This window comes from Colius striatus, chromosome 1 (assembly GCF_028858725.1).
Source record: "Colius striatus isolate bColStr4 chromosome 1, bColStr4.1.hap1, whole genome shotgun sequence".
NCBI lineage: Eukaryota > Metazoa > Chordata > Aves > Coliiformes > Coliidae > Colius > Colius striatus.
Window position 1 is genome coordinate 24908573 of NC_084759.1, and position 18350 is coordinate 24926922.

At 41.5% G+C, this 18350-nt stretch overlaps 1 protein-coding gene across 1 annotated transcript in view; it reads left to right on the forward strand.

Annotated features, from left to right (window-relative positions):
* The window catches only part of RFXAP (regulatory factor X associated protein), a 36368-nt gene extending 18152 nt beyond the window's left edge, over positions 1-18216 (forward strand). The window contains exons 3-5 of the mRNA XM_061994329.1: positions 7746-8485; positions 11540-11647; positions 14666-18216. Coding sequence (XP_061850313.1) covers positions 7746-8485; positions 11540-11647; positions 14666-14776 — 959 coding nt within the window. The 3' untranslated portion in view covers positions 14777-18216. The remainder of the gene's footprint in view (positions 1-7745; positions 8486-11539; positions 11648-14665) is intronic.
* Positions 18217-18350: the final 134 nt, after the last annotated feature.

Consider the following 18350-nt stretch of genomic DNA (forward strand, 5'->3'; position numbering starts at 1 on the left):
CACATTACTAAAACCCTTTTGTGAAGAATAATTTATAATAGGAAACTAATACTGCAGCAACCATTTTCTTTAACTCATAGCATTCTACCACAACTACAATATAAGGAGGAACACTTATACAAACAATTCTGTTAAAAAGAGGGTGCCATCATTATCCTTATGTTAATATATTGGGAGCTAAGCAAAATTCCCCAGTGGTCTGACCATGCTCAAATTGCAGTTTAAGTTCCCTACTGTGCTTTCAACAATTTAAATGCCCAATGCTGCACAGCATGAACAAAAATGGTCTAGAAAACTGGAAGTGGAGGGCAGGAAAGTCTTGTTTGCATCCTTTCCTTTCCTTTCCTTTCCTTTCCTTTCCTTTCCTTTCCTTTCCTTTCCTTTCCTTTCCTTTCCTTTCCTTTCCTTTCCTTTCCTTTCCTTTCCTTTCCTTTCCTTCCCTTCCCTTCCCTTCCCTTCACTTCCCTTCCCACACACATTTCAGATGATCAGGAGAGTCTAATGCTGTGTGGCCCAGACAGCTAAAAGACTGCTTGTGAAACAGTATAAAAAAGAATGTTGAATGCTAACAATTTGTTAAATCCACCTATTTTGACCATGAAATAAACTTCTTAACTACATATGTGAAATCCTTAGGGAGGACTTGTCCTTACTTCTCTCAACATTTTCATATGCCAAGACCCCTCAGCACTTTTCTCATGTTTCCTGTCCATTAATCCCTCTACCTTTCACTGGAGAGTGGCAGACCCAACAACTTATTTTCTCCTTTAGGGTAATGAGGAATCATATTTTTCTGCAAGTCACTCTGTACTATTCATAATGTTTATTATATATTGTGAACTCATAAAAACTACTCTACAGTACTCCACCACTGCAGCCAAAGAGCTTTGCTTTCCCATGCTGAAGAGAGTTACTGAAAATCTGCAGCAGTTTGGGTCACACTGCTTAAAGGGGAACACTGTGCTCTGCTTCCTTAAGGAGGTGATCTTCTCTGAGTGCTATGACTTGAAGTAACAGGGCAACTCCTTCACAAAGCTCCATGAATATCTGGTTCTCCTTGGAAAAAAATCTGGATCTGAAGTTGATTATCTGCAATGTAGAAAGCAACATAACAATCTTCACTAATTTTCCTGTACCAGAATATACAGCCAGTAGCATTAATTCAGCATAGTCATTAAGTCTGCATTGACCAAATTAACTTCCAGTTTTCTGTATGCCAATAGCTGCTTCTCAAATAATGACCAGAATCTGGACAGACTCTTAGTGCCTACTGAACAATACAAGATATTGACTCCAACTAGGACAAGTTCAGCCCATGAATCACTACATTTATCCTCCTGGCTGGAGTGGATAAGAATTATGCAGAAACAGATGTGCCTCATCAAACAGGGTAGGTAGGTTACAGGGACTTCTGGGTTTACAAAAAGCTTCTGAAAAATACACATGGAGCTCTCTTCCCTCCTAAAAATGGCTTCTGATGCTGAAGTACAAGAAATCCTGTGGTATGTCTCCAAAAATACTTGCATCACATGTATGTAGCTGCAAGGCCAATGTGGTAAGAAGACTGTAAATAAATGTGAATGTTTGAGGTGAGGTTGCATGATGGGACAAATACACTGAATGTTTAAAAACATGTTCCATGTGAAGTGGCAGACCCAGGGCATCTAGTAACTAGCCAAGGAGCTGGCCCTAGACCTCTGAAAGAGAAGAATAAAGACAATGGGAACTAAGATATATGAGCAATGCTCTGATGGCTAAGTAATGACTCTATTTTAACCTCTCTGAGACCTCAGGTTCCTGTATTTGGAACTAACTTAATCCAGCTGGAAGTCTGGGCCCTAACTTCTCCAGAATTAAACTGTTTAAACATCCAGCTTTAATAGAATGATTTGGAAAACAGGTAGGTCCCCAAGGACTACCAAATAGGCTGTAAACCCCAGTTGTTTGTACGCAGACATTCAGGTCCAAATTAGGTTGTCAAGATGAAATGCAGAGAATAAGCTGTATGCACACAGAACGATGACAGCATACTTGTAGAAAATGTTTTTTCTTATTCCTGAATATACAAGTCTTGAAACATCAGCCTGAGAAAGGTGAGACGAAGTAGCTTCTTAGGGACAGACTCATTATTTTCTGAGAATCGCACCATGCTTCAGTCCTGCAGAGTGCTAATTCCTCCCCCTCTCTCCTGCAGAAATGAGTCTCTTTTGATATTAGATAGTCTGAATCTGATCATACTGGAGTTCTACTATATGAACTCCCTTTGCACTTGTATTTGCCATGGATTTCAAAGAGAACAGGAATAAGTTATTTAGCCGAATATAACAAAAGAGTTTAAAACCATGAATTCAACTGCTTTTTCCTTGACTTTCTGTAAAGGGGAAGAGTGAGCTAGCAAATGAAGAGCTTATAAATCTTATTCATGGACAGTTCTTAACATGCAATTTCATAAACCTGGGTATTTTGACTTTCCTATGTCAGGAACATTCTGCTTCTCTGTCCTTCCCTTTCTCCAAGAATGTGTGCACCCTCCATCACTGCAGTACAAAGAAGACTCAGGGTCTGTGATTCTCCTACTTTTTTAAGAATGCTGCTTAAACAGAACAAATCAAAATAAATATCCTAAACTTCATATTGAAAAACAAACCAAAAACCTTGTGATAGTGTAGAAGAATTGGCAAAGTTGCTATTTCACAGCTTCAACGGGGTGATAGAAAATTGTGCAAAAATAGCTCCAGTTCAAGAAATCCCTGTTAATGGGTTAGAGCCATTCTCAAGTGTGAAATACATCTTTCAGAAAGACTAACACCTTTCATTAATACATGCGAAAAATGTGTGGCATTAAGCCAAAAATAGAAAATATACATTTTGCTGTCCAGATAACTATGCCAGAAACAAATCTTCAAACTTGTGCTTGAAATGAAACCTACTTATGAGAACTATACAGTAAAAACTTCACTGCTTGACTAAAGTGAGAAAAAACTACTCAGAACACAAACCGTCTAAGTAACTCTGCAGTAGAAAAGACCGCAAGGTGTGACTCCCTTATATCATTGAAAGAATGTCAGCATGAAGGTCAAAAAACATGAGCAACTTTACCAATTGTTACCAAAAAAAAAAAAAAAGGAAAAGATGCTGACATTCAGATACGGGTATTCCTGGCTTCTATTTGGCAGTCACAGATGTTAGCGATGGACGGAGCAGCTAATCTGACGTATTTTCCTGCCAACAGAGGATTGCGTCTCTTATCTAGAGCTTTGCTTCCATCTAGTTTTAAGTTTCTTAATAAGCAAGGCTCTCCCTGTTTCCTCTAGAAGAGAATATTTCATAGGCTAAAACTGAGCTCATTACAGGTTTTTTTTGAAAATTTGTCCCATTAATTATGTTTACTGCCTGATTAAGCAGAGTGACTATGTCTACCTTTGTTATGGTAAGTAATTTCTTTCTCTGTTACTCAGGCTTCCTTGGCTATAAGGACAGAGACGTTGTCTTAAGGTAAGCCTGAATCTAATGATTTAGATTGAGAAGGAATCAATCTGTGAAACAGTAATAACTGGAATTAGCAGATACTGACTTCTGCAAAGGTGGTAACTGCTCCATACCACAAAGATATCATGACTCACACAGAATAGGAAACATCTCAGAGGATACATTCAAGGATGCTCGCTCTATGTAGTGGGGCAACATTCAGAATGACATGGACTCTGCCCAGGTGCTAAAAGCAATCATAGAATCATAGAATGATAGGGGTTGGAAGGGACCTTTAGAGATCATCTAGTCCAACTCCCCTACTAAAGCAAGTCCATCTAGATCAGGTCAGATAGGAACATGTCCAGGTGGGTCTCAAAGACCTGCAAGGAAGGAGACTCCACAATCCCTCTGGGCAGCCTGTGCCAGGGCTCCATCATCCTCTCAGCGAAACAGTTTTTCCTTAAATTTAAATGGAACTTTTTATGTTCCAGCTTCATCCCATTACCCCTTATCCTGTTACTGGATATAACAGAAAAAAAAATAATGCCCCAACCTCCTGGTATCCACCATTTCGGTATTTACAAATATTAATAACATCCTCCTGCAGTCTCCTCTTCTCCAGACTAAACAGCCCCAGTTCCTGCAGCCTTTCATCATAAGGGAGTTCCAGTCCCCTGATCATCTTGCTGGCCCTGCATCGGACTCTCTCCAGAATTTCTCTGTCCCTCTTGAGCTGAGGAGCACAGAACTGGACACAGGACTCCCGATGAGGCCTCACCAGGGCAGAGTAGAGGGGGAGAAGAACCTCCCTTGACCTGCTGGCCACATTCTTCTTCATGCATCCCAGGATGCCACTGGCCTTCTTGGCCACAAGGGCACATTGCTGGCTCATGGTTAGTTTGTTGTCAACTCCCAGGTCCAACAACCATCTAGAAATCACCTAGAGTAACAAAATCTAGATAAGGCCTACTTCAGCAACTGAAAATGGCATCAAAGAAATACTGTTCTGAGATTTAGAAGTGTTCCAGTAATTAAAGCTGTTGAAAGTATGGGGCTAATAACCATCCAATGTGGGGTTCAAGGTCTATGTCCTGCACACTTTTATTCAACTATTTTTAATTGGGTTTATTGTACTGGTCATGCTATTTTTATTTATAAGCCACCTAATTTATGTTTAATTAAATGAAAACAGATGAGAGTGGAGACTTACCTTCAGTAGACTTATTTATCTGTTGTCATGGGACAAAGGTAGCCATGCAAAACAAGAAAGGTCTGGCTACAGAAATGCACTTCTGATGGCCATTTTGTGCATACATACACTATACCCATAACACAAACCAAACTTATGGTTTATTTAGAATTGTTTTATTTCCATGATTTGCAAAAATAAATTTGTCTGTATTTCGTAAAGCAAAATAAGTTTCTGAATTTCTAGGCTTGTTGGCAAACAGAAATTCTTGAACAATGTAAAAAGGGTTTGTAAGATTTGATAAAGTTAGGTATCCAACTTTTCTACATTTATCTGAAAGCCAGGTTTTAGCAAACTGACTACAGTAACTTGAAGTCATTTGCTTTGCTATTCAGGGTAAGACTTTGTCACCTGGAAATTCCTATCAGTGAGCACGTTGATCCCTCTGCACTTTGCCTTCCTTTGAGGGGAGATCTGTTTTGAGGTTACTGAGCTTTTGAGTCTTTCCATGACTGTTCAATTTCCACCGTTCAATTTTACTTGAACCCCAGGAGCAGGTAGGAGGAATAAATGGGCAGACTGGTAAGCAGTAAGAGGTACAATAAAGTAGTAAAACTGCTCTTGATGCTCGCATTTTGATTCCCTCATCAAATTCTGTGCTCCTAAAGAGATGTGCTTAAAAATTTATTAGATCTCAGCTTCCTCCAGCAGTCTTCATTTCCTTGTATCTTTCAAGTACCTTTCAGGTACCTTTCACAGTTATTTTAAAAACACAAATGCTCTTCCTGACTCAACCTTTTCATTTTATAACGGAGCAACAAGGTCACAAAATAATTCGCATTTAGATTACGTTTTTTTATAGAGATATCACAACTCTGGCTATATGAATTTCATAGTCCCACTTGTCACAGAAGTTCTTAGTATGGCCTGTGCTCTTAAAACACATGATAACAGCAAATGCACTTCTGTGTAAAAGAGAGATAGAGAGCTAGACAGACAGATAAACAGACAGATATTGACTGAACAGAATTAATAACTCATAGGAAAATGCTGACATAATGTTCACCATTTGAAAATATTACTGCAGCTATAACAATTTGTACTATCTTGGTCTGTAAGTAAATCAGCCTCTCCAATGATGGTTACCTTCCTGAGTCTTATCCTGTATCTGTTTTTTTTAATACATGTTGTTTCCCAAGACAATTAGGAACTGGATATTAAGAACTGGCACAGAAATCTAGAACATTAAAATGAACTATTTCACAAACACAAATTAAAGACAGCAGAAAATTATAGAATCTATTTAAAACAACAAGCTGACAGCCTAAGGACAAATGAACTTATTAGATTCCAATAATCACATTTGGCATCTCCTCTTAATTGTACCTGGGAAGGCAAAACCTCATGCAGCTGCTCCTGGCTGGATCACAATGATGTATAGACTAGTGACAAAATTTTCTCAACAACATGACCTTCATCCCCCAAGAGCGGGACTGCCAGAAGTGCAGCATAAGGAAACTAACACTTTTCTCTTTTCCATCACAATGTTTCTTTCCTTCTGACCAAACCAGGTGGGGACAGGGGAAAGGAATCAATGGCAAGGGTTTCATTTGTTAGCTGTCACTAATTTAATTCCTGTTTATGTTTCTCTGCCCTCGAGCAAGCAGATTATAAGGTACTGAGGTAAAAAGAATTGGATAATACTTCACATTGCAGTCCAGTAATAGGCTCATTAAGTATCAAATCAATTTGCTAATTAATTAACTACCACAATATCTTTGTAAGGTATGGCTATATTTCTGAGTATTTTGTTGTTGTTTTTTTCCTCAGGTGAGGAAAACATGAAGTGTGCTTCCAGGCACACTGTTCAATGAGATCCCCATGTATTAGGAGGGTGTCTGAAACAGAATTCAGCTGTTTCAAAAAGAGAGGGAGTTTTCAGCAGAGCATTTGCTTGGAAACCTTCACTTGGGACAGAATTTTGTAGCTTAGCTTTGAACTGCTTCAATCTGCTGGTCTAACTGTGCCAAACCTAGCTGCCTCAGTAGGGTTTCAGAGAAGTGGTGGGGAAGGGATTTTAAAGTTATCAGCTTCCCATTTCTTATATGTGTTTTAGTTATAATGTGACATATGCAGTGAGTGTGGTTGGAGAAAAATACTATTGTTTTTTATTATTAAGTTGGATTTTATTTTAATTAATGTCTGGAGCGTTTAGAATTTTAAGTAGGCATTCTTTCAAGACCCATTTAAGGCAAAAGAAATAAAGTTATTTCAGTGGAACTATAATGTGGAAAAAAACCTCTAACATTTACTGACAACCTCTGCTTCAAGGAACTCATATCTAAAGAGGTAAGAGCCAGGAGAACAAGGCTACAACTGATTTCCACATGTTTTACTACTGGCACAGATACAAGGCTGTGTACTAAAGACAGGGTCTTGTGAGTCATTCCAGCATATTGTAGCAGAAGTGAAGAAGACACTGAGGCAGGACTGGGGAAAGGAAGTCTCCACTGACAAAACAGTCTGCATTTTGAGTTTAAACAGTAGAGCTGAGAGTCATCTCGCCCATATTAAAAGTGACTAGGGAATTAAGGGCAATGAGGACAAAGTTACTCAGTTCACTGGGATTTGTCTAGGATTGTACATCACTAGCTACTTTGACAAATGATGGAGAACTGTATTACATCATCAAAGGTGGAAACAAACGGCTACAACTCTGAATGGCATAATCATTTACCTCAATGACAAGAAAAGTGAGCTGCTCAATTGCCAGGGAATAATTAGGATCACTACCGTTCTTAAACGTGGGATGAACTAACCACACGTAATGAGAAAGGCAACAACCCGTGGAGAAAAAGGAGGTAGGAAAAATGAAGAGACGTAAACAGTAGGTGATGAGGAGCTGGGGGTGAGACTTCTGTGCAGGAATGAAGGAAATCCAGTGCGTGTGTCATAAGAGAAAGCAGAGAGAAAACCGAAGGTAGCCACAGTTACATTGCATGTTTGGGGGTTTATTTTTCTTAAAATAAAATGTAAGACCTCAGCAGAAAAAAGAACTAAAGACCGGTGCTCCCTCACAACACAGCCCAGCCCACCCGCCCAACATGGCGGCCGCCTGACCCGCCCCCGCGCCTCGCGCCTGCGCCGCCGGCAGGGTGGCGCGCGCAGCCTCTGCCCCGGCTGGCCGCCAGAGCGCGTGCGCCTTCTGCGGGCACATGCGCGGCGCGCTCGGGGACGCGGTCAGCGGCGGCGGGGGCCGCGGCCGCGGCGGGCTCAGGTACCGGCGCCCTGCGGGTCAGCCCCGCTGCCTCCTCCGCCGCCGCCTCCGGCTCCTCCTCGCCGCCGCAGCTGGCGCTGCTCGTGATGCAGCCGTGCGGCGGCGAGGAGGTGGCGCCGGCCGGGGCGGCGGGGGGAGTGCTGCCGCTCCCGGGAACCGATCCGTCGCTGCCGCCCTCCGGTAGCGGCGGCCTCATGTTATTCTACGAGCTGGGAGGCCCGGGCGACGCCGAGGCCGAGGCGGGGGAGGAGGCCGAGGCGGCGGGTGGCGAGAGCACGGCTAGCCCGGAGGAGCTGGAGGAGGAGGATGCGACGGCTGCGGCGACGGTGGCCTCGAGCGGCGACACGGCGGCGGCGGGAGGCGGCTGCAAGAGCTGCACGTACCAGGGCTGCAGCGAGACCACCACGCAGGTGGTGAAGCAGCGCAAGCCCTGGATGTGCAAGCGCCACCGCAACAAGATTTACAAGGACAAGTACAAGCGCAAGAAGAGCGACCAGGCCCTGGGGGGCGGCGGGGCGGCCGCCGCGGGGGGCGGTGCGCGGGCAGAGGTGAGGCGCCGCGGGAGGACAGGGGCCAGGCCAATGTGTGGGCTGATCTGTTGCCACGCCGGGGGTTCGAGGGAGAACCGGGGGCTGTGGTGAGGGCCGTCGGGAGCGTGGGCTTCCCACGGAATGGCGGTTTCTGTCAGAACGGGATCTCTCTGTCCAGAGGGAAAGAAGGGAAGACATCTGGGACAGGCCTAGAGCTCGCGCTTCCGCTGCTGACAGAGCAACCCTCCCGTTCCCTTTCCTCCTCTGATACAGCTTGTAACAGTTACAGCTATACTAGAAGGGCGGGAAAAAATTTTGCTGAAAGGTGCTTTGTTCTGCAGCGTGTGTTAATTTCACAGGAGGAAAGGTGAAAGTATAGACTTCAGAGAGATGTCAGCCTTCCTGCCCAGTTGATACTGAAATGTGGGGGTTTAAAGTTACAGTGGCCGTTGGGTATCATATCATATCGTATCGTTTATAAAAATAAGGTGTGTAAGTTTTTTTCCAGATATTTCTTGATTTTTTTTTTTTCATATTTAATGACAGTTAAATATTCGTACCAATAATAGTTCATACTTTTGCAAACTTAGGTGTATCATTAAGATGGGGAAGCACTATCAGTGAGAGAACTGATGCTGATGTTCAGCTTTTTAGATTTGTTTCTTTTTTTCACAGTTTGTGACTTATCCAGGATAATACAATTCCTGGTCATTGCTTGTACTGAGATACAACACTTAAAACTTTGTGTTTAAATGAACTAGAAAGAGGGAAGTGGTTTTATTTTTGAAGATACCAACTAGTTTTGCTCGAAGAGACAAAATAAAATAGTGGTTGCAAGAGGAGAAAAACCTTACCTGTTGCTCCTGTTAAAAGCAACCCTTTTTTTGTCAGCACAACTGTCTCTGGAGATGTGGGACTGGGAACTGATCTAACTGCAAACTAGCCATCAAAAAACTTTTCCTTTAGTTACTGTAGTATCCACATTGGTTGTCACACCAAAGAATCTTTTTTTATCTATCTGTAAAAGCTGCCATGAAGCAGGTGTATAAGAAAAAAGCAAATGTTTGTGATGTTGTTAGGGAATAGTCTCCCAGCTTTCCCATTTAGCTCAGAGGATGTGCTGACATAGGTGTGAGTTTTCAGGTGTGTTTTATAACTTCAAGTGATGTCTGTTCCATGTACTTCCTCTGACTTGTTAAACCCTTGTTAACTCTCAGCATCAACTGTATTCTGATAGTTTCTTCAGGTCTGCTACCTGATTTGAGTGATGTTCTTGGTTTTGAACTTGGTTGCTGTTAACTTGATTTGACAGTTAGTGTTTACACTACAAGACACAGGGAACCTCTTCTCTTTGGGACGCTAACTTTGTAGACTTTCCTCTAAGTTGTTTCCACTGTGAAAAGGCATGGCATATTTGTTTCCAAGTTAAAAGTTGCATACTTTTATCATCCTTGTTGCCATTCTGTGAACCTTCTCGCATTCTAATAGCTACTTATTTTTTAGATGAGAGAACTGAAACTGCAAATAGTATTCAGTAGTGGGAGATTTCTAGATTGATACGCTGGCATACTTTTCACTTTAATTTATCATGCTTAGTTCATGATGTGACCACACAAACGTGTGCTGGTACAGAAAAGGGGATGGTATGGGAGAAGGGTAAAATTGCTGCATTTCATGTAATGATGGGTTAAGACTTTTCAATCCATAATGTGAAATAGTGATTATTGCATGTTGGAAGAGAGTGGGCTTGCTTCTCCCAGTTCCTACAAGTGCAGGTTGCTTTTAATGTTGTGAAATTAAGGTCTGAACTTGCAGAGGAAAGCAGGATGTTTAGTGCTGAACTTAGTGTGCTTTTTTTCAGTGGTGGCTATGAAGACTCCACAAGATACTGTTGCCCTGTGGGATCGGAATTAGATTTCTAGTAGAAGTTTCATTTTTCACTTCTGTGGACAGGATTTGAAGTGAAAGATACAGGGATACTTCTTGTTGTTCATTCTTGAACCCCTTTGCGTAAATGGAAGTGTCAGCAGGTTGTGAGTTTAAGACACATAAGAGTCAACATTGATTGAAATTTTCAAAACCATTAATATTTTCTCTACAGGAGATTGTAGAGCCAGGTGGTTAGAAGAAAGTCGAATTCACATGACTAGTGATTGCAAAGGGAACAGAGGAAACTTGCAAAGAAACTTACTCTCTCTTGCCTCTGCCTTTCACAAGTTTGTAATAGTATTCTGAAGAATGTTTTCTTTTGCTATTAAAAATATTATTGTCTTTCCTGCCTAGTTGTAAATGTTAAATGTCATATACTTCCACAAGCTGGTGTTGTGAATTAATTTTTTAAGAAAAGAAATCAAATCAGTTCAAACCATTAACTAGTTATAGTTTTGCAGTTCAGAAGACTAACTCATCTGCATCACTTAACCATATCTGGTGAAATAGTGAAACTAGTTTGGAAAGAAGAGACCAGTTCTTGAATAGATGTTTCCATTCTTATGCTGTTGTTTTTCTCTGCAGATCAGTGAGACAAACGTTCTTCACTCTTGAGGTTTTCTGTGGTAAAAAAGTAAATGCATCATTATATCCATTGGAATTGGAACATCTTTCATATGAGGAAAGGCTGAGGGAACTGGGGCTGTTTAGTCTGGAGAAGAGGAGACTGAGGGGAGATCTAATTAACATTTACAAATATCTAAATGGTGGGTGTCAGGAGGTTGGGACATCCCTTTGTTTCTATAGTAGTTAGCAACAGGACAAGGGGTAATGGGATGAAGCTGGAACACAAAAAGTTCCATTTAAACATAAGAAAAAACTATTTGACTGTTCAGGTGAGGGAGCCCTGGCACAGGCTGTCCAGGGAGGCTGTGGAATGTCCTTCCTTGGAGGTCTTCAAGACCTGCCTGGACACATTCCTGTGTGACCTGATGTAGGTGACCCTGCTTCTGCAGGGGAGTTGGACTAGATGATCTCTAAAGGTCCCTTCCAACCCCTACCATTCTATGATTCTATATCAGGGTGTATAATCTCACTTCTGTGTTTTCTTTGTGGTTTTTTTGTGTTTTCTTTCATGTGCAGGATAATGTTGAAGGTTCAGTTTCTGTTACAAAACAGAGAACAGGATCCATTGGAGATCGCCCAGCAAGACCTACTCTTTTAGAACAAGTATTGAATAAAAAGAGACTGGTAAGTTTTGAGCTTTTGTGTGGGTTTTTAACTCCAGTAAACAAGGGCAGCGTAGCAATGTTTAACCCTTGTTAAAGATGAAAATTGGTTTAATGATCATACACTGCATGTGCATGTTTTCAAATCTGAAACACTGCAGGGCAGACATGTCTCAGCTTCTGTGAGTAATACTAAGATGATTAAATTTACTGATCACTGCCACATTAGCTGAAGTTGAGTATTTCTATACTACTATATAGATATAGTTATTTCTCTAGGGTAAATAGTGCTGGTAGTATAACTGAGATGTGTTTCACTTGTTAAACCAACATTTCTGTAAAGCTTTGGATATAAGAATCCATGGGCTGTGGGGCTGATGTAAGCTTTAATTACTGTAGTGTGTTTTGAAAGTTGTAGACCTGTCATGTCACACTTAGAATTGCCTGTATATTTGTCAATAAAACAAACCATGTGAGCAAACACTGTGACTTGTAGCATTTGTAGACTACATGAATGACATATGTTTTAAGGTTTTTTTTTAAACACTTCTGTTGCTCCTTTATTTAAAGAACTAAGCCAGTGAAGGGAAATAAATCAGTACTTACTGTTCCTTCAGCTTCTTGATTACAACTTTTAATATTACTGGCTCTTACCATCTCCTTTCTCTAAAAGCTAATGGGGCTGTTTACCCATTCTTTCTGTTAGCTATGCAAAGGAATTTAATAGTCATCATTAAGATGCTTGTTCAGAAATTTGAAAAACCTTTAAATAAATGATTATGTCTAAAACTTGGAGTGTCTGTGGCTCTTCAGGCTTTATAAGAAAATGTAATGAGCTCTTGGGTTTTTTTTACAACGAAAATGTAATGAGTGATAGAGTTATTTTTCAGTTGTTCTTCATGGCTCACTTACTGAATTTAATGAATTTAATTAAATTTGAAAGGTATCTTATTAATGAAAATTGAGAATTTGTTTAGAAAAAGAGCAACCAGAAATCCCTGAAATAGATGTTGAGAGCTTTTGCACAGTTATGTCAAGAATTGGAGTTTCCTTGCAGTCTTTTGGTGAAGTGAGATTCAGATTCTCCTTATCTGGTTCTTGCTTCTCTATCTTTGCTTTGACTTGGTTTCCCTCATTCAGTATTAATTTCTTTTAGAATTTCTTCTTTGTTTTATGCATATCTACACCTCACAAGTTATGTGGCGACTCGGATCTCTTATGGCCTGCTGCATCTAAGGCTGTTCCATACTTTGTGTTCCCACATGTGAAAGTTACTGCTTGTTACTGGTAGCTGCCAGCAGATTTTTCACTTAGAAGTGCCAGTTCCTGTGTGCTTGCTCATAAGTTCCTTAATCTCTGTGAGGAGAGGCTTTTGTGGTTCTCCCTGCGTGCCTGAATGTGCAGCTTGAACTGGGCAGGGGTGTAGAAAGCAGAGGCCAGGGACTGCAAGATGGAGAGTCTGAAGCACCTAAATGTGACAAAACAGCAGCAGATAAAGAGCTGCTTACTGCACAAGTGCCCCATGCACTTAAGTGGCTTGTTAAAGCTAATGTTCAGTAAGGAGACAGTGGCTACTCATCTCTTCAGTGAGCTTCCTGGTTATTAGTAGCTGCTTTCAGTGCTGCTGTAGGTGTAAGTTACATGCTGAATGGTTGTTTTCAATTAAAATCTTTGCAGAATTGTCCTCAATAGCATGAAGTTTAAGACCTTTCCCTGCAAGTTGTTAGTCCTTTTGAATGTAAATCTGGATTGCAGAAGTGCAGTACCATACCTCTTTGGTTGCGTTAGTGAAGTGATCATGTATAATTCAGCTGAAAAATAACCTTTTTTTTCCTGCATTAGTTTTTGCAAGGATCTATTCACATCCTAATTTGCCATTTCACTTTAAAAACACTTGAGCTGCTACCATATAGGAATGAGACTGAACAACCAGAGGTGGGTCACAGACTCCAAGTTCAAGCTGGGTGCCAAGTGCAAATAGTTTTAGACACTTTTGTCTTTTGACTGAAGGCAGAGGGGTTTTTTTAGACAGTCTTAGTGGCTGGACTGCTGTAATCAAGTGCTGGGAAATTACTGATTGCCCAGTGAACATAGAATCATAGAGTATCTCAAGTTGGCAAGAACCCATAAGGATCATCAAGTCCAACTCCTTGCTCATTGTAGGAGCACCTTCAATTCAACCATGTGACCAAGAACGTCATCCAGATCATAGAATTGTTTTGGTTGTAAAAGACATTTAAGATGGAGACCAGCCACTAACCTCACACTGCCAAGCCCATCACTAAACCATGTCCCTCGGCACCTCTTCTACACGGCTTTTAAATGTCTCCAGGGATGTTGACTCCACCATCTCCTTGGACATCCTGTTCCAGTGTCTAACAATGATCTCAGTGAAAAAGTTCTTCCTGCTTGAACACTGACAGGCACATGAAGAGTTATATGTAGAATTTTAGTATTTCATTTATTATTACAGTATTTTTGAGCTATCATGCAATGGGAAATGTAGAAACTGGCTCAAAACTGAAGCACAATTGGAAAGTTTTTTTTCAGTATATCAGTAGGTGACTCCTATTTGCTATCTTTATGGCTTTTGTGCTATTGTAGATTCTCTACATTCTGGATCCACTTTCAGGAGGCTTATTAGTGCTATGTCCAGTTACCTACTGGTGTCCTGAAACAGTTTTTAGATGGTCTTCGCGAGCATGTTTTGTAATTCTTCAGCATTTAATTAAACTCTTAATTTTGTGAGTGTACTGACTGGGCTACAGTTAATTTTCTTCACAGTGGCACTTATTGGGCTACGTTTTGGGTTTGTAATGAAAGCTGTTGATAACACTGCAGTGTTTTAGCTGTTGCTGAGCGGTGCCTCATCCCACTGCAGTGGAGCAAGCAAGAGGCTGTGTGATGCTTAGTTGCCTGCTAAGGTCAAACCAGAACAATCAGTAATGCACAAGTTCATTTAATAGAGAAATATTCACTGTGGTAGCTATTGAATATGTGTGAGATCTTTAAAGTGAAGTCCTCTTTCTCTTTCTTGCAGTCTCTGCTCAGAAGTCCAGAAGTAGTGCAGTTTCTGCAGAAACAACAGCAGCTGTTAAGTCAGCAGGCTTTGGAACAAAGGCAGCAACAGTTTCAAGGAACACCTGGGTAATCAGAACAGATGAGTGACCTGCAGAGAGTCTGGTGCTGCAGGAGGATGTGTATTTTATATGAATACAAAGAATCTCCGTGTTTAAAGGAAATTGAAAGTTGCTGCCATTAGGTATTTTACTTGTTTTTTGTTTGCACTTTTGAGGTTTTGAGCTGCTTGGGTGTTTGCAAACGTGAGCAAATCTGGAGGACTCAATTTTTTAATTCTTTTTAAAACTTAATTTTAATGTTTAATTTTTTAACAGAAATTTGTTTATATTAATGTTTAGCTGTACACCCTTTTCCTACCAAAGTCTTCCACTAAATTAACATTTTTCTATATAAGGATTAAGTGTTAAGCAAGTTGCTCTTTGATGGCAATCATTGAAGGAAGTCAGTTACTTTCTGTGGAAGTTGTGAAATAGTCCTGAATTTGAGCCAGTCAAGTGGCATGGCCTAAAAACAATTGCTCAGGGATATTAGAAACTTATGTCCAGTAGAATCTTGCACTGAGGACAAAGACAACATGCCATCAAGAAGTTCATCCAGTGGCTCAGAAAAGTGCAAATGAGGTGATCCTCCTGCTATATATATTCATTATCTGCCATTTGAGTAGTTTTGAAATGCTTCATTCACTGTGCAAGCATGTAAAAGAATTTGTAACTTAAAAGTTACAAAAGAGATAAATGGCAAAAGAATGAGATGGAATGTGCAACTGAGAGTCAGACCTTGTTTGTAGAGTTCGTTGTTGTGGAGTCTTACTCATGAAACAAAACAATTAAAGGTGGAAATCGCAGAATCTTAAGGATTGGAAGGGATCTCAAAAGATCATCTAGTCCAACCCCTCTGCCAGAGCAGGGCCACCTAGAGTAGGTCACACAAGAACTCATCCAGGTGAGTTTTAAATGTCCCCAGAGAAGGAGACTCCACAACCTATCTTGGGCAGCCTGTTCCAGTGCACCATCACTCTCACAGTGAAAAAATTTTTCCTTGTGTTTCTTTAGAACCTCTTCTGTTCCAGCTCGTACCCATTGCCCCTTGTCCTATCATTGGACATCACCGAGAAGAGCCTGGCTCCATCCTCCTGACACCTGCTTTTTACATTGTAAACATTAATGAGATCACCCCTCTTCTCCAAGCTGAAGAGCCCCAGCTCCCTCAGCCTTTCATCATAAGGGAGATGCTCCACTCCCTTCATCATCTTTGTGGCCCTGCACTGAACTCTCTCCGGCAGTTCCCTGTCCTTGAACTGAGTGGCCCAGAACTGACACAATATTCCAGATGTCTCAGGAGGGCAGAGGAGGAATACATCAGATGTATTGCAGATCAGAGACTTGGGGCTGTTTAGGCTGGAGAAGACTGAGGGGGAATCTTATCAACACTTATAAATACCTAACAATCTTTTTAAATAATCTTTTTAAACAATCATGTTGATCATCACTTGATCATCACTCAGGCACATCACTTGAGGTGCCTGAGGACTGGAGAAAGGCCAATGTCAAACACAGGAAGGATGACCCAGGAAACTACAGGCCAGTCAGCCTCACTTGCATCCCTGGAAAGGTGATGGAACAACTCATCCCTAAACATATCCCTAAACTTATCACTAAACATATGAAGGAAAAGATGGTTATCAGGGGGAGTCAACATGGCTTCACCAAGGGGAAATCCTGTCTGACCAACCTGATAGCCTTCTATGAGTGCATAACCGGCTGGCTAGATGAGGGGAGAGCAGCAGATGTCATCTACCTTGACTTCAGCAAAGCTTTTGACACTGTCTCCCACAACATCCTCAAAAGAAAGCTCAGGCAGTGTGGCTTGGATGAGTGGACAGTGAGGTAGATCGAGAGCTGGCTGAATGACAGAGCCCAGAGGCTGGTGACCAATGGCACAGAGTTGAGTTGGAGGCCTGTGGCCAGTGGAGTTCCACAGAGATCAGTTCTGGGGCCAGTCTTGTTCAATGTCTTCATCAACGACTGGATGAGGGGCAGAGTGTACCCTCAGCAAGTTGGCTGATGACACCAAACTGGGAGGACTGGCTGATTCCCCAGGAGGCTGTGCTGCCATTCAGCGGGATCTCGACCGGCTTGGGCAGAGAGGAAGCTCATGAGGTTCAACAAGGACAAGTGCAGAGTCCTGCAGCTGGGAAGGAACAACTCCATGCACCAGTACAGGTTGGGGGTTGAACTGCTGAAGAGCAGCTCTGCAGAGAGAGACCTGGGAGTCCTGATTGATAATAAACTAAATATGAGCCAGCAATGTGCCCTCGTGGCCAAGAAGGCCAATGGGATGCATCAAGAAGAGTGTGGCCAGCAGGTCAAGGGAGGTTCTTCTTCCCCTCTACTGTGCCCTGGTGAGGCATCATCTGAAGTCCTGTGTCCAGTTCTGGGCTCCTCAGCTGAAGAGGGACAGGGAAATTCTGGAGAGAGTCCGATGCAGGGCCACCAAGATGATCAGGGGAATGGAACATCTTTCATACGAGGAAAGGCTGCAGGACCTGGGGCTGTGTAGTCTGGAGAAGAGGAGACTGAGGGGAGATCTTATTAATATTTACAAATACCTAAATGATGGGTGTCAGGAGGTTGGGAAATGCCTTTTTTTCTGTAGTAGCTAGCAGCAGGACAAGGGGTAATGGGATGAAGCTGGAACACAAAAAGTTCCATTTAAACACACGGAAAAACTATTTTACTGTGAGGGTGAGGGAGCCCTGGCACAGGCTGCCCCAGAGGGGTTGTGGAGTCACCTTCCTTGGAGATCTTGAAGACCCACCTGGACACGTTCCTGTACAACCTGATCTAAGTGAACCTGTTTCTGCAGGGGAGTTGGACTGGTTGATGTCCAGAGGTCCCTTCCAACCCTTACCATTCTGTGTTTCTGTGAATGAATATCCCTCTTTTTTAAGTGATTAAATTTTAAAGCTTTTAACTACTAATAGCAAATGCATCCAAGAGCTAAAATGTTACTGTGCGTTTTTTCCCTTTATGTAGCTTTCTGAGAAAACAGGCGTTTGAATTCTTCTATTAAGACATCTGGTATCTGGTCAGCTCTAGTGCCAGACTTCTCAGGTTTTTGTCCAACCCAGGTGATTTTGCAATTGATTGGCTTAAGAATCCAAACACTGTATTATGTAAATGTTGAATCCCAGGTTTTGTTTTTAAAACAAAGTTTCACATTAAACCACATTTCTGAGTAGAGGTTACCTGACTGGTGTAGGTGCTTATTTAAAGTTCTCCTTTGATCTTGCATAACCTCTCCTCAGGGTATATGTTAGTCTTAAGAATTTTTGCAAGCTGTGCTTTGTCTACATATAGAACTTGTTCAGTAGGGACTTTACTGTAGTTAGTATTGTGCAAGTTGTTCCTTTTTAAAGAAATGGAAAAGCTTTGTATCAACAATTCTGGACCAATACATGTTTGAGTAAAATCTTGTTTTTTCTCTTGAAAAGAAAAAAACCAAAACAAAGGCTGTTCTTTTTTGTTCTGTTAAATTTGCATGTTGATCTGGGGTTAGTTTTTTAGCTCTGACTAGGTGACATTAAAACTTTTTGTGCTCCAAGGCTCTTGCTACATAAAGCTATTTGAGTTTTAGGGAAAATC